Raw genomic sequence first — 25,907 nt, 5'->3', positions numbered from 1 at the left:
CAGGCTCAAAAAACCTAATTAAACACTGAAAAGAAATGAAAATTAGTTCCCAATTCCGTTGCCCAGGCTGATTCTGTGCATGCTCAATCTGTGTTATTTTCAGAGAAAAAGTAAGACATTAGACCAGAATTCTCGAAGTATTTCTTATTCTTGAAGACACAGGCCAGGTGGCAGGGCTACTCCTCCAATACTGTCCATACTCCTGGTATTGCCATTAGAACCTGTTTGGCATAGCTCAGATCTGTTTTATTGTTATAAAAAGAATCAGTGAACCCCCACTATAACTTATTTCTACAGGGGAAAATACACAAAGACTTTGAAGCAACTTTTTTCTAAGGAAAAAAATAGCAAATTATATTAAATAAACTGAGTTCCCATGAAAGGAAGAAGGTACACTATGTTTTTTAAACTGCTTCTCACTTAGAGATCAAATTAAAATATTATTACTTTTTAATCTATCTGTGCCAGTGTTAGTATCACTAATACCTGTGAGAATGTGTCTGAAAGAAAACTTAATGCTATACTGGTGATGCTTTGCTTCCAAATTAATAGTACATTGGTGTTATGCAGATTATGCAAGGAAACCCTGGTGTAAATTGAGAAATCATGTACCTCGAGGACACACCTGTAGAAGCAGCTTACTTTAGGACTGTACTGAAGATATATCTCAGACTTTGGCTTATGCTGAAATGTTGTTTATTTTATTGTTTGTTTGTTTGTTTGTTTGTTTGTTTGAAAAAAGAAAATGACGTTTATACTTCTCCCATTTTTGAAGATAAAAAATGTGTCCTTAAATGTTAAAAACTGCAGTGATATCTGTTAAATAATGCCACGCTAGGACTTACTTTCTATGGTTATAAATTAAGTCTTGTGAGTTTGGTTCCAGGAAGTCCCTAATGACAAAGAATTACATTTATTGAAACTAGTTAGATGTTACAGTGTTTTACTTCAATCTGCCTGGGCACTGACATCAGAAGTGACTAGATTCCTGTAGGCACCTAACTTCAGAAAGTAGAGAGATGACTGTACTTTCAAATTAAACGTGCCCGGGAATATTCCTGGGTACTGAGGCCAGCTGGCACCATGCAGCCTGTGCCAATGATCAGAAGCTGTTAGTCTCCAAAGCAGGTTGGCTGCAGGCAGGCTGCCTGCTGGGAGCAGCTCCTGGAGCATGCTGACTTCCAAAGCCTCTCTAGGAATTGCTGGGATGCTGATAGTGAGTGCAGGCCATGGAGCAGACAAGAAAACGTTGTAACATTTTTTTAGGATAGATGACAGCACCCTTTTGCCCAGGAACAGTCCCAGACTTGTTTACTACTGAGAATATAGACTGAGACTCTTACAACAGTATTAAAGCGAGAGAGAGGGAGAAAGGGAGAAGCAGTGATTATGGCATTATATGAGTGGGCACGAACAACGGACAGATGGACATAAAAATGAGCTATATTGGGAGTTTGTGAAAATTGCACTGGGAAAAAGAGCTCTCACAGCCTGAGGCTCCAAAATCAAGAAAACCAGTGAGAATTTTTAGAAGCATTCCAAAAATATCTGCTATCTGAAATAAAATAGAATTTAATGTAATGTAGTATATGTGTGACTAATTCACATATTTATGTATGATGTGACTAATCCAAGTATGGATAGTCTAGAAAGACTATAGCTCACTACCTTTCTAAATAGAATAAGACAGCTAACCCCTGAATTCGTTGCATCCTAATGGATGAATTCGGTTTGTAAGTAAGAGTAGGACAAAGTTGCAGTAATTCAAATGAGAGCCCTCAGAAGCTATTTTTACATTAAGAAGTTGTGCAGACAAGTAGGAATGGAGTTGCAGAATGAAATGGGTGCTGCTATAGACTGATGTCCATACAATATGTGTTTCAGAGGGGTTTTACTGTGTTTTAGCTCTAGTCTGGCCTCGTGAGCTAAATGCCCATTAGCTTGAGCTCATTTTAGCAGTACTGCTGCAGCACACATTCAGGTTTCATTTAATCCAAAATAAAATCCAAGTTTGTGCTCTCTGAGACTGCTCTGCACTGAGAACCAAAGCGCTGTATGTGGGGATAATCAGGACATTCCCTTCAGAAGTGTACACCTGATTTAAACTGAACCACTAATGTGGTGGCTCCTGGAGAGCTCATGCAGCAGCACCACAGCGATGCAGAGCTAATGTGTGCAATTAGTGAGCAAGCCAAGGCCAGCCAGCAGTGGAGCAGAGACATGAGCTGTTAACCACGCAGAAAAGATGTTTGCTTAGACCAGGAAAGATGTTGTGCAAGCATAAATGCATTAGCACAAAGCGGAGAAGGAAAGCCCGTGCTGCAGTTGGTAGTGTTTTTGCATATGGAATTCTATGGACTAGCAAGAAAATTGTTTCAGCAAAGCTTGCTCGCAATAGCAAAATAGATAAATAAAAATGTATTGTAGAAAGAAAACAGACTGAGAAAATTTACTTCTGAATGTATCTGGCTTTGATGTACTACAAAACAGTAAAAAAAAAAAAACATTTTGGTGCTATTTGCACAAGCATGAACTTTAAACTGAGAGCAGCAGCACAGACACAGAGAAGAGACTGAGCGCCAGTTGGCCAATTGAGCATCTGTAAATGTTAGATAACAGAGACTGTGTGGGTCTTCTGTGAGAATCTACAACTGCAGAAAAACAAATATAGATTACCATTACACTATAGAACAATCGACAAAGCCATAGTACAATGTAAATTACAAGACCAGTACCAAAGAGAAGTGGACACATTACAAAATACCAGGAAATAATAATACACAGATACACTGCTTTTAACTGAAACAAGAGAATGAATGAAGCATGTAGCTAAACTGGGGCAAGAAATTCATAAAAATCAGAAGTAAAAAGCCAGAAAACTTTAATGGGCAGTAAGCTGTAAGATACCTGAAGCAGTGTTTGCATGGTGTTTTAAAGGTCTAGAACATTCTGCCGGCATCGAAGAGCTAGAAAAGGATGCAGCCAGTGGAGCTCTAGCTTAATAGAACATCCTTTGTGCTTAGAGAAGGGAGTAAGTAAGGAGGACTTAATTCTCATTGCTGAGCTTTTCCAGAGCTGCAGGTGACATGGGAGGCCAGCCAGCTGTAAAGAGAGGCACATATGCATATTCGTAAGCAATTCAAGCAAAGTAATATACAGACCTGCAGGTTACCACTCACAGAAGTACAAGTAGTGTCAGTTTCTGGTGCAACACTGAAATATTTGCAAATGTATTATTAGATATAAGAATTAAAGAAAGTAACTACCTCAGAACCTTTTGAGCAACCTTTGGGGGCAATACAGGTGGAAGAAAAAGTAATCTGAGATCAAACCTTCTGTAAAAAATACCACCAATATAAGCAAGAAGAGCAAACGAGGCTTATTGAGATTGCTGCCATAGCTGTACAGATGCAGAAACAGAACAGCAAAAGCTGTAGCAGATCATGATTACAATCTCATCTATCTGCTTGAAATGACCAAGGCAATAAATCTAAAATGAAATAAAATGAGATGAAATTGCATTTGACTCCTGGAGCACTGGGATAATTGCTGACCTCCCAAAGGCTATTACCTAGCTCCTAAAAAGTAAAAACCATGCAGGATAGACCTGCACCTGAAAATGGATAAGTCAGTTTGAAGATTAGTAGGATTCATAAACCATCTCACAGAACTATTCCAAGCTTTTCAGATCTGTACAGTCTCCTGAGGTGATTACTAAACAAAACCACGCTATGAATATAACCACTGTAATTCCCTGCAGTCTTCTCACACATAACGGAGTTGTACAAAATATCCCACAGCGCAGCTTTGCAGCATGCAAATGCAGAGGCCATTTTATTGCAGGATGCAGGGTGCTGGAGGCACTGTTGTTTGAGGGAGGTATGCATAGAAACAGTACTGTTGAACAAGAATGTCAGATTTTCAAAATAATAGAAATAGAAAAAAAAAGTGAATTCAGCATAAATATTATTTAAGCCAGGTATTTGTCAGTTTGAGGCAGGGGCTACAAAGAGCCCTGCTTGAATGAAGCAAAGATTTAGCTCATGCCTAATGAGCTAAATTCCTATTGATCTTTCATGTTGGCCATATTTGCAGGGGAAGTCCCATCAGCCTCCTGAAATACTGCAACCCTGCAGGTGAGCGAAAGTCTACAATACTGAATTCAGGCTATAGCACCTAAATCACTGATCACAAATGCCATTGTGCATCTGCCACAGCTGTGCTGGGACAGAATCCTCCATTCAAAAGCAGGACTGTATACTGGGATCATCGAGCTGTGTATTACCCTTGGAGAAACATAGGCTTAACAGAAGGGAAAGGCATAAAGACTCATTATGCTCTCAATAGATTGTGAGGAAAAGTAGGGCAATTGACTTTCAAACAGCAGATCTCAGAACCTGACCTTTTAGTATCAGTCAGACTTCTGTGGCTTAACAGACATCTTGCAGCAATCCCTGCAGAAGGAGTGGCTCCCCACTACCTGAACTGCACTTTGAAACTGTGGAGCATAGGATGTTTCTGGTTTGTTCATGCAAATAACCTGGAGATATAAATCTAGTTTACTTCTTAGCTCTGCTATCACAATCATCACCTTGCAGAAAGTCAAATGGTAAAAAAACTGAGTCAAGAACTGAAATTGCTGAGTCTTTTCAAGAAACCAGCAAAGAGCAAGACAAGACATCTCCAGTAGAAAAATGGGACTCACAGTAGCCTGATGCTATACTGATGTCAAGACAGAGTCTGTTGCCTCAAAAAGCGTTACAGCTGGCAGTGGTAAAAGGAATAACAAAAAAAAAAAGAAAGGAAATCCAGAGGCTAACAACCACCAAGAAACAAGGACTCTACTAATAGCAAACCTTTCCCTGAAGATAAATCATGGACTCGAGCACAAGCTGCCCACACTGAAGAAACCTTTTGATTTGTATAAAGTAGGAGTGGGTGAACATATTTTCTAGTGTCACCCCCTATGTCTGCACACGATGAGCAGGAGGCAAAGGAAATGGATAAAGTGGCAGGGCTTGGCAGCAGAATGGAACAAACTGATGAACAACCCATTGAAAATCTTTATAGCTGGCTTGTGAAACTTCACACTGCTCCAACAGCTGTGTGAGAGGCAGGCTGTGCAGAAAAATGGCCACCCACACTTTATGCTGCTAGCAAGTCACATTTGTTGCAGTATTATGGTGACAGACTAATCCTCTAAACCAAGTTGCCAAGTAAGTTGAATTCTGTTTTTTTTTTCTAGTAATAAGTACTAAGTTCTGTTTGTGATGTTTCCCAGGTTAAGGATGGGGAGTGGTTATATTCACGTTTAATAATGTCATCTCAGCTGAACGTAACTGAGGAATGTCACAGCAGTGAGCTCTCTTAGTCCTGCATAAACACATTTATGTGCATGAAAATTTAGAGAACTCTGCTTCAAAATAAAAGGTTGAAAAAAAATAATCCATCTGGAGAAAGATTAAAGGTTGGAGTGAGGTGCCCTCTCTTTCTCTCTGTCTTCTGGCGATTGAGCTCAAATAAACATTTGTCGGAGTCTGCAGATAGCCTGAAATGGTGGCTGAGGAGCACAAGCCTCTCCATCAGGTCACATTGGAGCAGGCAGTGCCTGAGGTGGCTGTGGTAGCACAGGAGATGAATGGGACAGAGGGGTGCTGCTGCTGCCCAGCAGAGCCCCACCAGCCATCTTGTTGTCACCTACTCTAGGGAACCTACTTCAACAGTGGGGTTGAACTAGCTGATCTCCAGAGGTCCCTTCCAACCACTATAATTATATGACTCCTGCTCTCTCTTCACAGCCTTCTCCTTCTCCCCTTCCCCATCAGCAGGTGCTCCAGGCACTTCCCACAGTCAAAGAGTATGGGAAGGCCACCCATGTGGTTTGCTACCTTGCACATCTCCCTGCCCACCCCACTCCTGGACACCCCCAGTGATAGGAAGCAGCTTGTCCTGCTGTGCTGAGTGGTTCATCAGAGCAGTCTTCACAGAAAGAAAGATGTGTGAGAGCAAACTTATTGCTCATGCAAGGTCATTCACTGCATCTTCTCTGGAGAAAGGAAATGTTCCTATCCTGCTGGAGGAGAAGCAACAAATCTCCCGTGTGGTGACCGCACCTGCCTTCCAAGCCTGAGACTAAAGCTCTCCTAGGAGCTTTATCCATCAGAATACACAACGCCTTTATAAAATACAGAGGGAAAAATGTGGGCACACAGACGACTCAGATTATCTATAATAATATAAATTATGTTATCTGTGACCTTTATAGCAGCAGCCTTGTTGTAGGCAGCATTAATGTACAGAAGCTGCACTAAGAAAATTTTGTTTCCCTTTCTGTTTCTTTGTAGAACTATCTATAGATGATAGTTTTGAGCTGTAGATTGGATCACTATAAATATCTGGCATAACTTTAGCAAGATAGATTATATCAAGAATATAAAGAATATTTTTTTTAGAATTTAAAAGATGTGATGTTAAAATACTCTTTCCGTGTACAGAAGCTTGTGGGGTTTGCACGATTTCTCATCCACAAAGAGGTATGTTATGGGAACTATCTGGGTGCAGAACAGCTGAAGGCATGACTTTTTCAAACAGCATGGAAGATGGGGATTTTGTTTAACCTTCCATTGGGCACCTGTAACTTATGTGATGATGTCAGATGGAACTGCGTGTGTCCAAGGGGAGTGGACGATGGTCAGACAGTGGGACGTGGTCCTTCTTCCTCCAGGGATTAACCCCAGATAACTCCCCACGTGCTTTGAGTTCACCCACGTGCAAAAGGTTTTAGGATCAGGATAGGAGTTCTTTGTGAATATAAATTACATTGTTTGTTGTGCAGTACCGATTCTCTTAAGCTGCCAAAAAAAGGAAGGGCAGGGCAGGGCAGGGCAGGGCAGGGCAGGGAAGGGAAGGGAAGGGAAGGGAAGGGAAGGGAAGGGAAGGGAAGGGAAGGGAAGGGAAGGGAAGGGAAGGGAAGGGAAGGGAAGCCCAATGAACACACAGTCAAGATTTTATGTAAAGAACAGGGTTTTATATATCAGTTGTATACATGTAAGGATCAAATGATAGTGAAAAAGTGGATGGCATGTTGAAACAATATATGACTGTGGTTACATGTTCATAGCAGAGTGAAAACTGAATGTGTATACTTGCAAGCCTAACTGTGCATACAAATGAGCAAAGTCTTGTAGTAACAAGATGCTCAGAACTCATTTTAAGGCTATTATAGTAATTTAAAACAAGTTGGTTTTTAAAAATACAGTGATATATGCCTGTTATATGTATGTCTAATGATTTGCAGATTAGATTTTTAAAACTCAAATTCTCCCTCAAATTGTCTTGAGTGAAAATCTAATCAAGTTAGCATTTTAGAATATATGACTATTGTAATGTCATTTTCTGAATATAATTATACTTTTGATATCACACTTTAGCTGTTATAAAGGCAGATAACCATGCAAGAGAAGCACTACAGGAGACTTGGAAGTTTGATTCTATGAGTACTTTTCTCTTTGTGTAACTTGGGTTTTTATATAGCATCAATTTGGTACTTACACAATGGCATCTCCTCACTGCTTGATGGTGATACATAAAACATTTATCCCTGTTTAATGAAGGTATCACTGTTATAATACATTATTGGTATTTTATTCTGTCAGCAATTTAGATACAATATTACTTATAAATAGTTAACCAATTATTTATTTGCAGATCTTTTTTAAAGTTTAAATAACTTCACATTGTCAAAATTGCTTATTCTCAGATTCTTTTGGTGGACCATTCCAATTTTACAATCTGGATATATTCAGGTATTTTTGTATTTTATTTTATTTTTTTAATATCACACGGAAGCTGTTGGAAGGTGTCATTCAAGCCAGAACACCCAAACTCCTCATAAGAGGACATTCAAGGTTTTCTTCAGTCGATTCAGGTGGACTATCTAGGTATGGAAGCATTTAATATTAATGTGAAAACTATTTGTATTATGACTCTTAGGATGAAATTTAGTGAGCTTAGATTATCGAGGTGATGATAAAAAACACTGTATTGTTGAGTGAAGGTTTTAAAAGATAGTGGTGGTTTTCTTGGTCTTAACTTCAAGAGTTCACTAGAGCTCATTTATCTGAACCGAATACTTTACATTTAAATTAGGATTTTGTGAGGTAAAGATGGAAGGATTACTGTGTGAGAAATGAATGAAGGAAAGCATTGTAATCTGTGCAGAAGGAGGATAAGAGCTGTAGTTCCTCTGACAAGAGATGGATTACAATGAAGCTGAAGTGGTAGAAGAAATTATTAGTAATGGTTTGCACTTAATTAATCTATTAATACAATAATATATGACTAGTTTTGTGGTGTGTAATTTACCAGAGAAAAGTGGCAGATTTATTGAAATGATGCTCTGCTTACAGTAGGCAAGTTGATAATAAATCTGGAGCTTCCATTTAAAATAAAGAAAGAAACAAATACGCAGTGGTTCCAGCAGTGGAAAACATGGGTGCTCCTACCTCTTTTGCAAGTTTACCTGTGCTAGCAGAAAGTATTTAACAAGTAAACCTGTAACTAAAATACACTCAGCAATGGTGAAAATGCACTTCTCTTTATGCCCAGTGACAACAGCGGTTATTTTACTGAATAGACTCAGAGCTTCACAGAATGGTTTTCAAAATCTAGGGTTCTTCCAGAGGTTGGAAGAGGTAGTGCTGGTCACTCACTCTGCCTGGTCTCCCATTCCCCTGACAGCACATATTTCATAGGCATGACTCATTAAATGTTACGTTTTCCTACAAACATCCCTGGTGCAACATAGACTTCCACTGTGTAAGCCGTGCAGAGTGTATTTGCACTCGGGCTGTGTGGTAGCATCAGGTTACTCAAGGAACATTTTAACAGGTTATGTGGGCTGTACAGGCACTTTGGATACAGTTTCACAGTTCTTGAAACAGAGCTAGGCTGATTCTGGTACCCAACACAACCAGAATTAGCAAAGTCTGCTAAATACAGCTCCACTCACTTGGCTGGATCAGCAGCATCTCTGATGGACAGGCCAGTTGGTAGCCACCAGTGCAGCTGTACAAGCAGGGATATTCATGCCTTCTCACAGCTGCAAGGAAAGACTTCATTTTTTTCCTTCTAATAGTATGGCTAGACTTCGAAAGCTTCTTTGAAAGGACAGAGAAAATGGACAGCCATTAGGTACTGCTGGAGCACAATCTCCTCAGTAAATTTACTACCAGAAGAGGATGGTCAAACCCAAAGAAGCAGGTGATTTTGTGGTTGTTCTGAAAAGCTCAATTACCAGCAGCTATAAGTGCCCAGCAGTGGCATTTTTTCAGGTGATCGGGTAATTTACAACATTGATATGGGAAGCACATAAGCTGAAAATTCAGATATAAACAGTGTAGTATATACATACACATGGAAATTTGAGTGCTGGATTGATGTATTTCTATTTCTCTACCGGTAGAAGTACAAAATGTTATTTGCACCAAGTTTTTCCAGTGCTAAGGCAACTGATACAGATCCACATTTCCTAAATGCATTTGAATAGTTGTATTTTCTCAGCTGTCAGATATTTGCTAATAGCCATTCTGCTGACATCTTTGTTACGCTGCTGCTTAGCTGACAGAATTTCATCTGCATAAATGGGTGGAAAGTCCTTTCTTCACATGTCCAACAAACTGGAGACAAAGTGCCTGCCAATGTTTTAATTTCTTTTGCATGTACTGGTTAGAGAGTGAGAAGAATGCTTTCACTCCACAGTGTCATGAATATGGTAATGTATGGAAATCACAGAAAGCAGGTACTTAAGTTAAGCACATACTGTACTACAGGAATCCCTGATGAATTCAAGGCTCTTCTGTTTAGAGAAGATGTTGTTGTCTGTTAAGTGACAGACTGCCAGATGTTCATGAAGTAGCACAGTAGTGTGTATCGGTATCTTTTCTTCAACCCAGAAGGTAGCATTTTCCTTATCATCTATGTCATCCTGGCTTTTGATTGTAAATGTCTAAGCTTGCTTCAAATATTAACTCCTTTTTGTTTTATTGATGAATATTTCATGACAGAAAGACTTCAATACATTTGTGGAATGTAAGTTTTTCCTGCACTATAGTAAGCCCATAATCCTAAAATCTTTTATTTCACTCAATATAAGCTTCTAAAAACCAGGTGTTTGAGGTAGAACATGAAGAATAATTCATTGGCAATACTGAACTAGTAGAGAAAACTTTGGCAGTGGTAGAGATATGATGAAAGAAGAAATAATTGTTATTTTCAGTAATGATTTTACCAGTATGCTCAAGCATGGTACCACGTATCTCCTGGTGAGGTGACAGCAGTGTGTTTTCTTTGAACACACATTAACGCTGCGTTTAGCTTCAGAATTACGGCAGGGTTGGGGGTGAGCTCGCTCACTTTAAATAATCATGGCTTAAAGAGTGGACAGAATAGTTGAGTAACCAAATGTGGTGGTACACACACAGACTATGTGCAGTAATTACAGATTACTGAGACAACACTGTTTACAAAGCAAATAAAAGTTCCAAGGAAAAGAATCAACATAACTGAAAGGCAGAGAGAGTTCTTTTTTTTTTTTTTTTTTTTTTTCTGCAGAAATATTCTGTTCTGCCTTTTATTTTGCAGGCTGTTCTGCATCATTAAATTAAAGGCAATGATGCCAATAATGACTCAGCTCTCAGCAGTGAGAGCGCTTTGATACAAAGGCCAAATTTTCTGCTGGCCTAAGATACTCTGTCAGCTGGAGGCTGACAGAGAGACATGTCCTGTCCTCCCTATGACACACTGCCTGCCATGTGTGTGCCATGGGGAGGCCCCTGGTGGGATTCCCAGTGGAGCTTGCCAATGTGACCAGTATGCCACAGTGTGGCATCTCAGTGTGCCAGTATGTATGTGAGCTTGACTTGAAATCTGCATGCATCTGGATGACTCCTGCATGACATAGGCAAAGTCTGTGTAGTGTTCAGGAAAGCCCTATCCATTAGAACTGTCAAGCCAACACAGAACAGCATATAAGAGAATTTAGCTTGGGAAAAGCTTGTGCAAAATGTTTTCCCCATATATCCATGAATACAAATACACATTATTTACATTTGCTGGGACAGAATTCAGCTTTTAGCTTTATTGCTTATCTTTCCAGAATAAGCTCAAGGTACTTGACGTTGTGACAAGATTTTGCTGTTGTTATTATTGCTGTTGTTTGGTACTGGGCTACTGGGACTTTGTGTTTCCTAACTCTCTGGAAATGTTAGAGCTAAGTTTTGCTGTATTCTCAGAGAGCAAGAAGGCAGATATTACATCAGGAAACTTCAGCAAAGGTATTTGTAAAGTTGCAAGAGGCTGGAGGCAGGCCACTGGAAGGGGAATTGTTATGCAGTATAAGGTGGAGTCAGGGCACATGTATGTAGCAGCACGTAATAAGGCTTCTAGATTTATGTAGACATTTTGAGCATATTTGACTTTGGAAAAAAATAAATTTGAAGGATTCAGAAGCAACTTGAGTAATCATTAAAAGTAAATCAGAGAAACTGGTTTCTCTGAAAAACTATGTGCATCAAATATAGAAAGTTTTCCATATGAACAAATGGAGGTCACGCCTTACTAAAACCTTTGTACTGAGGGCTTATAAAATGACCCGTACAAACCTGATTTAAATTCTCATAGCTTCTGGGTGAGGGCAGCTGCCTACCTTGCTTAAATGTTAATGTTTCCCTTATCTGATTGCCTTTCTGTACCATGCTCCCTGTTTCAGGGATCCTGCTTCACCTATTACCCCCTTCAAAGCTATTCATTCTTGTCTGCAGTTTTCATAATACTCACTATGTCTGAGGCAGTCCTTGACTGAGAAACCTCCCAGGAGTTTTCCATCTTAGTTCTTACCCACTCAGCTGCTTATTTCCCCAGTTTTTCAAGGCCAGGGAGATGTATACCTGTCAACCCCAGCTTCATTATCCACCCATTTGCATAACTACAGAGTCTGTGGCCTTTGTTTGTTGCATCACTATTGCAGTGAGCATATAGTATCTCGGTACATCATTTGAACTTTTAGCAATTTGGCTTGTTAAACAGTATTCAGTCTTCATTCTTTTTCTCACCTAGTTTTCTTATATGCAAGCAGGAACATCACTTGAAAAACGTGAAGTATGTTATATAAGACAATTTGGCTTCCAATCTACTTGCAGATTTATGAGAAACATCACAGCATCACTTAAAATTGTTTACAAATTAGAAGTGCACAAGAGGAATTTAGACAATGAATGCATACACCTCTTCATACCTCAGACATACCTCATACATTCAACATGAGCATAATGCTATAATGGAATGGAAAGTACCATGATAATAGCAGGGTGGCAAAGTCTTTGGATACAGCAAATGAGAATGAGTCCAAATTCAGCAGCTGTGGACACAGAAATGTAGGAAAAGAGCTACTTACCTTCAGAAGGCCTTGGGTACAGGGGGATCTCCAGCAAGATGTCTTTGCCTCCACTGCCAACTCTTAAATGTGGTCTGGGAAAGGATGGGTCCTGACTCCACTCCTTCCAGTCACTCATCTGACTCCCCTGGGTTGGCCCTGCCTTTCACCAAGTGCTCAATCACTTCTTCAGGCTGTGAATTTGCATTTCTGCTACAACGAGAAATTCTTTAACCTTGAGGGAAATAGTATTTTTAAATCCTGTTGCCTCATGGCTAACAGATATTGCTATCCCAAATCCCCATGTGACAGTGATCATGAGATTTGCTTCTATAAGTTCTTTACTTACATTGTGATCACTTCTCCCTGAAAATCCCTTTCATGAAAATTACTAATTTCCAGTGTCCTTTTCAGTGCCTCATCTCATTAGCTTGTATGAGCAGGAACTGCTGGAGTACTGTAGGAAACTGTTGCTCACTATTGTTGGTTTAGGATGGTGAATCCCTGTGCTAGCAGAAATCTGGGTTCTCTAACAGCAGGTATCATCCAGCCCCTTAGCTGGAGACATCTCCTTAGTAAAGAAATGATGACTACAGCATGGGGACGTAGCTGGACTTTTCCAGAATAAGGAGAATATCAATTTTAAAGTTAAAGACTTGGTTATCTGAAGCATATTGCACTGTTCACTAGCCTGTTCCACCTCCAATTCAGTTACACTACTTGCTGGTGCACTCATAAAAATTACAGCTATCTGAAGTGAAAGATACTCTCTGGATTTTACCATTAGGAAACAAGCACTTTTTTTAGTTCGTAATATGCTCAATTACCTTTAGATTGATCCATGAATAAATTATAATCAAAACAGACTTATTCACCTTAAAGCTCTCCTGGCTTAAGGTTTCATTGTTGATTCATTATGTTGTCAGTTCTCTATTGGCAGAGTAATGCTTTTTTATATCTGGATAGAGACAGTTTTAGTGGAAGATACTGTTATCTCTAAATGAGTAGGATTTAGCTTTTCTGGTGAGAACAAATTCATCAATGATGAATCCCTGGAGAAACTACTGAAACAAAAATCACAATGTTGCTGAAGATTTATACAGTTCATTAGTTAAAAGGCAGCTTTTGGAAGTCTTTAGCAGGGAGGGTTGGATTTTTTCTTTCTTTCTGTAAAATATTTCAGCATAATATTTCAAGCTTCCAGATTTGTGATAATGCAGTTATAAACAATGAAACAAAACCACTTAATATATTTATTTTGGCTCCATTATTGATGTTATCCTCTGCAATAGAAACACATTAAATTATGGCTATATAGAGACAGATGGATAGGAATAATGCAGCTATAGACATCATTGATACAGATATATAAGCAGACAAGAATTATCTAATTACTCTGCTTGTTGCAATCTTCTAAACACTCGCTGTGATCCACATATTCACACTGTTTTTTTCTAGGCAGATGTTGATGTCACAAAGATACCAGTGTACAAAGAATTTAGTGATGTGGAGATATGTGGAAAATAAATAAATTTCAAGACATAGAGCACAAAGAATTAAAAAACAAGCAGGGATTTAAATCACCAGCACTTTTCTTGTGCTTTCATTGGGAACTGTGCCATTAAATCCCCCCATGTGCTTTGGAAGATATCCCCTACAATGATCAGAGGTGATCTTATTTTAAAATTTCTTAAATATTTAGCTCTTTAGCAGTTGTTTCAACGTCTTCACTTCTGCTATATCTGGAAACTCACTTTGTTAAAATACTGCTTCCCATTTCATATGGTCTTTGTCTCAAAACTGCTTGAAACTACAGGTCTGAACAAGAGGTCTCATCAGCCTTCTCTATGTCTGTGCATTACTCATAAGGCGAACCTTCAATAAGTCCTTCCCAAGCTCCTGAGGCTACATTTTCATGTATTATTTATTGTTATAGAAAATATTACTGCTTTTCAGTGTTGTTTGATGAAATCTGGCTTAGCTGCTTGTGAACCACTAGACTCTAAGCACAAAATGACCGGATCATTTGTATGGGTGCACAGTCATCTTCTGTTAAGACAGTAGAAGCTCATTGTGCATGCCTGAGATTGGACGAAGATCTAGATGTTCCATTAATTATTTTACATTCCATTTAATCAATTTCTTGATGGAAATAGAGCAGTGCACAGCAAAAACGCAGGTTGGATGTTGGTATTCTAAATAAATAATCACTTCACTTAGTGTGAAAAGACACAGTTTTTATATAGTTTAATTCAACATGCATGTCATTACAAAACATCTGAAGTAATATGGATATGGTACTGATTGTGTTGGATGCATTTCAAAATATCTGTGGTATGTAGATTGCTCCAAAAGTAATGCCTCCTCCATATTTCCATGGAAACTACAGCAGCTACAAAGACCACAAAGATAACAAAATTCCATAGAACAAATTCTTGGCTACAAAATGCTCTTTTTCAGCATAGTCACCACCATTAGCTGTACACTTTCGTCACCAATGAACAAGAGCCTGCATGCAATGTTCATAAAAATCTACACCAGCAGAGGTGAACCACTGTTTCATTGTTGCTATGACAGCATCATTGCTGGGAGAATGTTGCCCGTATAGTCCATCTTTCATTGCCTTGAAAAGAAGGAACCCAAAATATATGATGGGTATGGTGGACAGTCCAGCCAAGATTGGCAGTGTGCTCCATTGTTTGGTCCTGAAATTATAATATTGCAAGAGAAATGTTGCCTTCTTCTCTGGTCTGACCCTGGAAGTTTGAGCTTTCAGTATAGTCGGTGTTACAATATAGCAGTCAGAGATGATGATTTGTCTAGATTCTAGGAAATCGAAAAGGATCACACCTTTGTGATATTCTAACTTTGCCACCATTATTTCCAAGGCACTGAAGCCAATATTCAGCTCATTACACAATTCCCTGTTCTTAATCCACTGATACACACAGTTGAGCTGACTGAGACACTCTTCATCTCATGATGTGACAGCTTTGCAAGGTCATCCAGAACATGGCTTGTCTTTCACATTGCTGTGACTACTGCTGAAATGCACCAGCCACCATCTCACTGTGCTCACATCCTCTCCTTGGTTTCCATAAACATTCTGCAAGCGTCAGTGAATGTCAGTGGACAGGAAGGAATCCAGTGACACACCTTTGCTTCATACGCACTTGACAGGTGCCATTCTATCAGGCTGCCCCTTTGCCACCATTTGTCACACAGCAGCAAACTGAAATGGAATATTGATGGGAACATTCAACCTCAATTGTCATACCACCAACATCCACCTCGGACATTGTGGGTCAACATAATCAAATAGGAGGCATTACTTTCAGAGCAACTTTTGCACATTCCAACTAGTGGCTGTGTCAGATAGAAAAATCTGCTTCTTAGAAAAAGAATTAATTGCCTCTGTTTATATAACAAAATGGATTGTCTTTCTGTACTTATCCTCAAATCACCTATTTTATTTCAATGAGCTCAACATTTGTGTCTGTAGTAAGTGATTGCGTATACATTAAGAGAATAGAAAAATAAAGGCTTTATTCTACAGAGATTTGGCCATACTTCCCAAAGTTGATTGTCAATCAGTCATGCCATGAGCAACTGTCCTTCACTCTTTACTACTTTACTGAAAATTTCAGCAAAATTAGCTTTGCTACCTATTCTGCAGTTCAGTTCCTGGCTAGGCAGGAAAGAGTCCAAATATGCTTTGTCATCAGGTTTGCTTCATTTTCAAGCCCAAAGTTGCTGGCATCAGCACATACATCATGGAGACAAAATAGTGGCACAGTTACTGCTTGTTTGTAGCCAAAATATGTTTCTAATTGATGCAGCCTAGCAGGTATTCATGAATGTTTTCTATCAAAGTTTGTATTTTTTTAGATTTCTTTTAAAAGTCTTAGGTTCTTTTTAAAGGTTTTTATAAAGGATCCAATCTTTGTTTGTGTGCTTTAAAGCTCGTTGTTTAGACTGAAATTAGACAAATTTTTTACTTCTACTCGCTTTCCTTATAAAAATAACTCTATGTACTTAGTTCCTTTGGTATATAAGGCCACTATGTTACTGCTGTTTGTGGTAATATATAAAAGCTTAATTTAAGCTATCCTAGACCTTTTTATTTCCAAGAACATGAATCACAAATGTATGGCAACTGCACAGAAAAGAAGGATTTGTTGATATCTTTAAGGGCGCCCTTGAACATGACATATAGGAACAAAGTTCCCATTGAACAGATGAAAACAGTGCTTTGTATCATTGGGCAAATTCAGATAATTATAGCTAGATTTTGGACAGACGGTGTCTGGGATCTGCAGCATCACCTCAGTTCTGGTCTTGCATTTACCTAGGTTGAGAGATTGTCCCAGCATATGGCATTCCCAGCCTGCAGCAGGTCTCCTTTGGAGATCACCATGAGACTGCAAGTTCTGGCCCGAAGATAAAAATCTGTTGCAGCTACAGACCAAGTCTGGGAAGCAGGGAAACATTTCAAGGACCTCACTTTTGGTCTGTGTGCCAAAAACCTAGCAGCCAGGAAAGCTCTTATTTGTCGTAACAAGAGGCCTGAGGTCCCTTGGTTGGATATCCTGACTGACAGCTCATTGAGGAATTTTTCTCTCGTGGAGCAGTGTATCCTCTTCTGGATTTACTTCATTTAAAAAAATAATAATTTCTGAATTTTTAAATAATTCTGTTTTTAAAATTCACATTGAAATTCCCTCTTTAAAAATTGATAACCACAGCAGTACTGTAACTTGTTTGATATGCTCTTTGAGGTTGTATTATTAGTGTGAATTAATGCTACAACTACTGAGGCTATGTATCCCCTGTTACTACCTGCTAGTTTCTGCAGTACTGCAGTAGCTTCTGAACAGGTCCTAGTCAGATGGATAAAATTCTTTTTGCAGTCTGAAGAAACAGTTTCAGGTCAAGAAGGGCACAGTCTGTTGCATGAAGCAAAAACCCATATTTTCTACCATTATTTATTCACCTGAATCAAATCTGTGAGTGGTCAGCTAGATTTCTTCGTATATCTGCTGTGCCAAAAAAGGGACTTTTTCTTTCAGGAATGTGGGAGTTTGGCAGGTTTATGAAATCTGAACAAGCACTTCCATGTTCCTGGGTGGCATGTGAGTTCTGCAATTTAGTGAAATTTTCCTTTAGGATTTGCTTGATTGAACTCAAGGATTAAATGTCACAGAGAAAACTACAAGTGTTTCATGGAGATAAATGGTGAGATTAGAATGTGTTTCTGTTTGTTTGTTGAGCCTTACTTTGGTTAGCCAGTTTGTAAGCATTACTTTGACAGGGCAAGACCTGAAATACATCAGAACCTGATGTATCAGAACCTGAAATACAGGTTTGTATGCTTTTAAAATACACAGGTATCTCTAAATAGCTACACAAGTAGTCTCAAACACAGCTAGAGCCCTTCTAAGTAAACTGATAGTCTTGTGATACCTTTCCACTTTCTATAGAAATGAAGTTATACATTTGAATTATTTAACATGGTACATTTTTATATATAAGCAAGCATGCAGTAAGGAAATGGAAGTCTGTTGGACACTGACATGCAATTCAGCTATTTTTCTGCTGCACCATATTAATATTTTAATTTTCAATATTGATTTTCAAGTCAGATCCTGAATGAACTCATGGTTGATTTTTATTCACTTCTCACTCTGGTACAGTCCCACTGATTTTTATTTCAATCTCCTGAGTAAGAAGCAAGTCTCACTCAACACTCATTTTATTATGCCCTCTTATTGAGTATATTAAGAGTGTTTCCTGATTTTCTTTTCAGAAACTACCCAGTTTTGGGCCTTACTTGGAACAACGCAAAAAAATTATAGCTGAGAACAAGATGAAATTGAAGGAACAAGGCACAGCTGCTGTGCTTCCTGAAAAAAAGCATTTCATTCCGAAGAAGCCCATCCCAGCAATCAAGGTAAAAGAAAAAAAAAAAAAAAAAAAAAAAAAGGTATGTTTATATGTAAGATGTGATCAGCCATCAGGCAGTTGACATGCATAGTCATTTCTAGCAGTTTGACTTAGTTATTACGGCTTTTAAGCTTGTTAGAGGGCATCAAAGACAACTATTTATGCAGACTTTCTAGCTTTTAACCAAAATCGATGGGAAATGATTTGTGATGTACAGGTATAGGTGTTTTCCTAACGTCATTTTTCAAAATCAAGATATTCAGGCAGTGTAAAAGTAATTGTAGAACACTCTGAATGCCTTGAGGAATGAAGTTGAATTGTTAAAAATTTCTCTTAATTTGAACACAACAGTATGAGTTCCATTTTGTGTGATATCTCTTGATTATTTGTGATGTATTAAACAATTCCATCTCTCATGTAGAATCAGTGGAAAAGGTTGGTGTTCGATACACATGAGAGCTGAGTCCTAGGTTTTCAAACTGAACTTTTAATGCTGGAAGATGTTTGTCTAAGGAACTGATCCACCCTTTGCAATGAGTAAATGTCAAGATGAAAATAAAACCTGTGCCCCCATCTACTGCATAGTCCATACATTGGAACTTTTCCCTTCCTTTAAATAGCCAATAAAATTAAATGTCATCAGCTACTCATTCTAGGTACTCTCTTTAAAACCTACTTAAACATCACGTTTAAACAGAAGAAAAAAAAAATCAGGCAAAAATAATTAAATACAAAAGGAAAACTTTTATCAGCAATCTCCCTTAGGCTCTCTTATGAAGCCATGTGGAAATATCTGCTGAAGTTATTAACAGTCTTTATCAGATATGGAAGAATATCAGATTCACAGATAGGTAACTTTGTGTGATCAGTCTTGTACGAATTCCTGCAAAAAGTAAACATAACATACAACACAGACAGTGGCTCAAATTGTGTAACTCCCAAGGAAATTTTGCAACATTTACTGCCATGCGCAGCCTTCCAAGTTAGCTGCTAGAACTGAAAAAAAACAAAAGCTAAGGAGAATTTTTGTGTCACCTTGTCTAATTTCAATTATTTGCCACTGCTGTAGACCTCCCTTCAATTTTGGACAGATCATTTTGGTATGAGTCCTGCTACTGAAAATCTCTCCCCTCCGTTTGTGCAGAGGTTCCCTTCTTTATGTGTATGAAAAGTCCCGAAGAACAGCAATGTACTTTTTCTTTTCCCTGCACTATGATGAACATTTTCAAAGCCTACTTGACCTCAGAGGTTTTATGGCTCTATTCTCTTTGCAGGAAAGTATTGATGTAGGAGAAAAGAGAAAGAAGAAGCAACAGCCAATAACTGCATTTTCGATGAGATAGTGTGCTTCTGAAAACAGCAGAAAATGAGAAAAAAAAAAAACACAAAGCAACCGATACTGTCCAAAAGCAAATAAACTGAATGATGGAAAAAATTTAGCAAAAGGGAAAAACAGACATAAAGACTTGAAAAAAACATAAATAATAAGTTGAGGTCAATAATTTATCATGCCCAGTTCCAACTACAAAAGCAAAAAAGAGCCAAGCACTCAGAGACAGGTTAAAAAGAATAGAGGCCTTACTGCAGGGAAGAGGAAAATGAATTCCAAAAGCGAAAACTTTTGTTCATGAAGGCACTGTATACTTTTGTATGTGGTGGCTTTGAGGAGCTTCTCAGCCAAACAAATCGGGTTAGGCTCTTTTTCACACCTTCATTTAAGTTAAACAAGACTGAAAAAGACTGGCAATTAGAAGGCAGCTGATTTGAGACAATCTTTCATCGTTAGCATCTTAGAAGGGTATGCTTTAATCATAATGAGAAAAACAGCAATGTGAGATATCCACTAAGAAATAACAGAATACCTGGATTTTGCTTGATGTTAGAGAGCTTGTCACTCTACAAAAGGATGCGTTGATAACGTTTATTATTAAATGACCCATCCATAACACGTTGTGGAAAAAATCTGCCAGGAAGATTGAGAATATTCATTACAGAAGCTGAGTGAAGCTTACTGAAAAAAGGTGACTTATCTGATACCCTTCCCTGATCAGGGATTCTCTGCAGAGAGGCAGATGAGCTCAGAGTTGAGTGATTTATCTGTAGCTGTCCTAGAAGTATTCACATTTAGAATTACAAATCCCAAACTGTCTCCAAGCAGTTCCGTCTTGGCTGACCCTCTGGACAGCAAGGAGAATACATTCTGTTAGCTCAGACTGGCCTATCAGGGGAGTGGGAATGGTCAGCTCTAATAACTAATCCCAGCCCAACCACAGCCCTGTGGAGCAGTGATACGACCAAAAGCTGGGAGCACCTAAGAGTCAGCTGCCCATGCAACAGCCAAGACCCTTGGTTTGGCTGGCTGCATTTTTGAAAGGGTGCTGCAGATTTCCTGATGCTTGCCCAGAACTCCCTCATCTGTCTGATCTGCTGTTGGCTTGGTGATATGTAAATTCCAACATTTGTTTAAAGTCCTCGTGCTGCCAAAATGCCTTTTTTATAGACTTAAAAATCCTCTGTGATTATCCAAAATTTAATTTGATTTTTGGATAGCTTTCCCCATGGCTTTTCCCTTTATTTTCTCTATTTTTCAGTATTAATCAAAACTGCATACTTTGACACTCAGCAGATTTTTTTCTTCCTTTCTCGCTTTTCTATATTTCATATGGTGGATATATGCCCCAGATCTTTTATTTTCTGTTGCACTTCTGCACAGGTCCCACATATGTATTTGCCATCCTCAGGTTACCACCTTCTTTCTTTAATCTTTATTCCTTATGTGATTTCTGTGGTTTATTTCTCAATAATCTAGTTTCTTATGCTTGAGAGCCAATGCTGTAATGTTTGGTCACCAATTATCTGACTGTTTATTCCTTTTATGCTTCACAGACCTGTCCTTGGGACAGACTGCCACTCACAACCAGCAGGTCTTTACTTCTACTAATCTAAAGATTTCCCTGCTTTCCTTACCTGCTGTTGCTGTCAGCTTTGAGTGATCATTTCTCCTGAACCTGGTGGGCCATGCTAAGAGTTTTGTGCTGAAGCAAAATGTCGCTGTGAGGACGAGCACATGTGCACCCCTTGGACCTGCTCACTGAGATGCTCACAGTGCCTGCATTACGTGCTGGCCTTCTAAATGGAGACTAAAGTAGGACTGTGATGTTTGGCATCTCCAGAGCACGCGGTCTTTTTCAGTGGAATCTGCATGAATCAGGGTGAGCTACGCCTAAGCTGTGAATTGTATTTACAAATACAGGTTTACTAATATGATGGCTAATGAAACGCTAATCTCAATTAAATGTTTGATACACGAACATTAGAAATACAGCTATGGTAATAAAAGTAGCATTGTAAAAATAATATCCTACAGAACAGATCTGCTCCTTGTGTATACTCAAAACCACATCTGCTTAGCTTAGTGACAAAATGAATTTTTTCTGCACTCATTAGTAACATAAAACTAATGGATTCTGCTCTGATTCTCTCCATAGCAACTGAATTCCCTGCGAGTTCCATTTAAGGGACTAAATTCTTCTCCCATTTCATTCGGTACAGTTTTGTTGAGAAGAGTGGGACAGCACAGCAGTAACCAAATGAGAGCTCTAGGTCCCAGTGATTGCAAAGGTGTCACTTAGGGCTAAATTCAACTTCCAGATTTTTCCTCATTTTTTTGTTAATTGCTGCTGGTAATGTACAAGCCAGAAGCGCACAGCTTGACGTTCGAAACCTGGCTTCTGTTTGCAGGTCTGGCATTTGGCACAAAAAAAAACATTATACTGTAAACACTGCAAATTTGATCTGGAGGCCGTTGAGATATACCAAGTGTGGAATCCCATAGTGCCATTTTAGACAGACTCTTATTGGAGTGAAACTGCATTTTTAAACTGTGAAAGCTGATTGTTTCTTGCTGCACTGTTTATTTTGTTCCAAACATTTATGATTCAATGGGAGCAAGAAACTCAGAGATAGCTCGAGACACTGTGAAAGAGTGCACCTGCAGAACATCTTTTAAGTACCAGTGTTATTTTCGTCAATAAAGTCTTCAAACTTTGCAAATGGATAAAGATGTGCTTTCTCCTTGAGAGAAGGAAGTGCATAAAAAACGCAGCATCCAGAAGCGCAAATGAGAAGTAAATCATTGACACAGTCATTTGAAATCACTTTCAAGCCTCCAAAATGTCAGCACCCTCCCTCTTTGGGTTTCTCTGTCCCCAAAAGGGTATTTTGTGAGCTTTGAGAAGTGAGACTTGCTTACAAATTCAGAAATCACCATGTCATATGCATTGTTTTTGCTATTTCCTTTGTAAGTTTATAGCTGGAAAAATCTGTTTTGATCATGTTCTGCTTAGTAACCATTTCCTGAGCTTACCTAATGGTATCCTAAATCTTGGACTGTTTCCATCCTTTCCCCCAGCTGCTTCTCTGGAAGGCCATTAACCACCTCACTCCTTTCCTGCTTAAAAGAAACCTTTTCTAATTTCCAGCTTTGAATTTATTCATGTCTGGCTTATAATCATGCGTTCTTGTGCCAACATTGTTGCTTATCTTGAATAGCTCTTTTCCTTCCCTGGTGCATATATAAAGTGACATCATATTCCTGCTCTGCCTTCATCTTCCTAGGCTAAACATCGTTAGGCGCTTTTTGTCTTCTCTTGTAAGCAAGGCTCTACACCCCCTGATTATATGAGCAGCCCTTCTCTGCAACCTGCCAGAGCTTTGGCCTTTGTAACGTCCAAACCATATTTAAAGTATACAAATGTGAATCCAGCAACTCCCTGGAAAAATTGTTAATTACCTATGCTGTTTAAATGTCTGCCTTTGTTAGATTAAAAAGCCCTTCACTATCAGGGATCTCCCGCGTAGAACCTTTTAAAATGTGAGCAGGCAATGGAAAGCTTCTTCTCTGTATGTTGCACAGGTTTTGTATCACTCCTTCAGATTCTAAAAGACAGAAGCACAGTCCCGTAAATGTAGACAACAAACGTGGCACGCCGTGCAGTGTTTGGGAGCTGTATACACAGGAGAGAGGCTTACAGGATACTTAGCATTGCTGAGGGCAGTAGATCACAAAGAAACCTCTAACAGGTATGGTACAGACAAGCCTACATGAGACTTGAAACAAACAGGAGCTGAATTTGACAAGTACAATTTTTCAGCAGATACAGACAACTGCAGAAACCTGAGAATTGTAGCAACCTGAAAACTGCTGAACAATTCCCAGTAAATCCATTAACTCTTCTGAGAAAGAAAAAGAAAACACAGGGGCACAAGCAGTTCCTAAGGAATTATGTTTGATTTAGTGTTCATCAGAGGAGGTATGCGAAAGGGCTGTGTGTTCAAGCTTAGCCCTTTGCAATAGCAAAGCAAAAAGTATTAGCTTAAACACTTTCAAAGTAGTTAATTGACCTTTTACAGTGGTTTAAGCAAACAGATTTTACTCCAAATTTGCAGTGAATTTGGACCGTGCACATAATCAGCTTGCACAGCTCTGTTGATGAGTGCTAACTCATTAAGCTGTGATAACTTGCTCACTTGCAGTCATCTGTCCACACTCATCATGCTGCCTTAAGCAATGTGCCATAGACATTTTATACTGGAAGAACATTAATGTTCTTTACATGTTGCAGAGAACTGGAAGGCTTTTAGCGTTGGCTCAATGCAACCAAGGTATGTCACTTGTAAGCAAGTTAGGATTTGGCACAGAGAAAAACTTTGAACATTTTTGGAACAACAAAAAAAAGTATATTTTCGCTATCCTTCTGGGATATCGCTGAATTTCCTACCTGAGCAGAAATTAACAGCAACCTCATAGATCCTACCATTGCATCCAGTGAGATACAAGATTTATCTCAGGGTGTAAAGACACTACTGTAACTTAGTTGATGAAGGCCAGGCAAATGGAGACGATGTTCAAAGCTCTCAGCAATCTCAGAAAGAAAAGGTTGAACCAATTTCTACATTTAATCCATGTAGCAAAGCTTTTCTTTAGAATTAACATTGATAAAGCTGTGTTACCTTATTCATCTGATGTGGCATAGGAAGGATTGGTGATGCTTAGTTCATCTGAAAGTAAGGCTGCCCAGAACAACATAAGCAATGAAAATGTTAGGTACTGGAATCCAGATCTTCATTTTTCTATTTGAGAATTGAAAACTATAGTGAGCATTGTGTGTGATTACAAATTACACAGTTTAACTATAGTGTGCTAGAAGACACTGAAAACGGTTGGTAGTTTTTTGGGTTTTTTTTTGACTGAGAAACAATATGAAAACAAACTCTTATGATGTTTCTTGCCAGCAAAAGACCAAAGGTAAGTACTTTGAAGCTTGTAATTCTAGGTAGACTTGTCTGTGTCTCATTTTTGGTTTGATCTCTAGCATTTTTCAATTGACTTTTGTCAATTTCCCTAATTAAAATCATAATGACTTCTTCATTTATTACAGCAGCGTGACTTTGAAGCCAGGTCTGTGCACCTAAAATTCAGTAAGATTTTTGAAATATCTAACAATTATGCCCCTTTTTAAAGCAAATGTAGAATGTATTCTTGCATCACATAATGTGAATTTATTGAGCTCAACTTCTTTTTAACCATGTAGAACCCTGCACTTAAAATCTAGCTTGTTTTGCAGCATGAGAATTGTTGTCAAAGCATACTTAGCAAACTCAGAAAATATCCAGGCAAGGAATACTGCACCTCAGAGAGAATCTTGTAAAATGCAGTGATGTTCACCATCTGTGCTATACTTCCGCAAGTTAAGCTGATTTGACTGAGGGATATCTATTGTCTATAGAACCTGGGACTTGTCCCATTCCTGCCTTTCATTCTGCACAGTTGAACTGCCACTGAACTGTGCAGTTTCCCATTACATAAAGAGCAAATGATTTGCATCAGGTAGGTCCCCAACAATTTCTTTTGGAGGGCACGTCCTCTTCTTATGGTGTGTACCCACACTGTGTGCGTCTGCCACGCACATTTATTTTTGCAGCACAGGTGTGCACACTTGATGCCAAAAAAACCTTTCCTATGTAGTTAAAAGAACTGAACCCAAACTTGCAGAACAAGACCTACATCTTATTTCTGTACAATATTTGGAATAATCTGATGATCTTCATGTCATCTGTGCATCTTTCTTACTAAAGAAAGAAAAGCAATTATTATTCTCGGTTTATTCGAACTTTTCTTGCTGAGTTCTCAAATCTGTGCTAATGCAAAATGACCAAGGATGGTCAGATTGTCTGCAGCATGTCACTCCTGTTTTGTGCACCATTTTGTTTCTTGAAATGTCACACAGTAATGGTAAAACATGGACAGATAAAATAGTATGTTCAAAGGTACCACATGTGTAAGCTATTTGTATAATGTATTTATATACAGATACATACTTTTAAAGCTGCTGCCTACATTCAAAATGTACTGTTATGAAGGTTTCTTTGTATTTTACAGAATATTTGAGAGTTGACAAATTGGAAATTCATAAGAAAAATCATAAACATCCTCACAATGCCTGGCCAATTTTTCTATATTAAAGTACTAGAG

At 38.7% G+C, this 25,907-nt stretch overlaps 1 protein-coding gene across 5 annotated transcripts in view; it reads left to right on the top strand.

The window, feature by feature from the left end:
• DPYD (dihydropyrimidine dehydrogenase) overlaps nt 1-25,907 on the top strand; it is a 327,299-nt gene that overhangs the window by 297,549 nt on the left and 3,843 nt on the right. For all 5 annotated transcript variants that reach the window (XM_048943871.1, XM_048943873.1, XM_048943869.1 and 2 more), the window contains exon 21: nt 18,237-18,380. In XM_048943871.1, coding sequence (XP_048799828.1) covers nt 18,237-18,380 — 144 coding nt within the window. The remainder of the gene's footprint in view (nt 1-18,236; nt 18,381-25,907) is intronic.

This window comes from Lagopus muta, chromosome 5, assembly GCF_023343835.1.
Source record: "Lagopus muta isolate bLagMut1 chromosome 5, bLagMut1 primary, whole genome shotgun sequence".
Lineage (NCBI taxonomy): Eukaryota > Metazoa > Chordata > Aves > Galliformes > Phasianidae > Lagopus > Lagopus muta.
The sequence above is the reverse complement of the archived record's forward strand: the minus strand, read 5'-3'. Positions and strand labels throughout refer to the sequence as shown.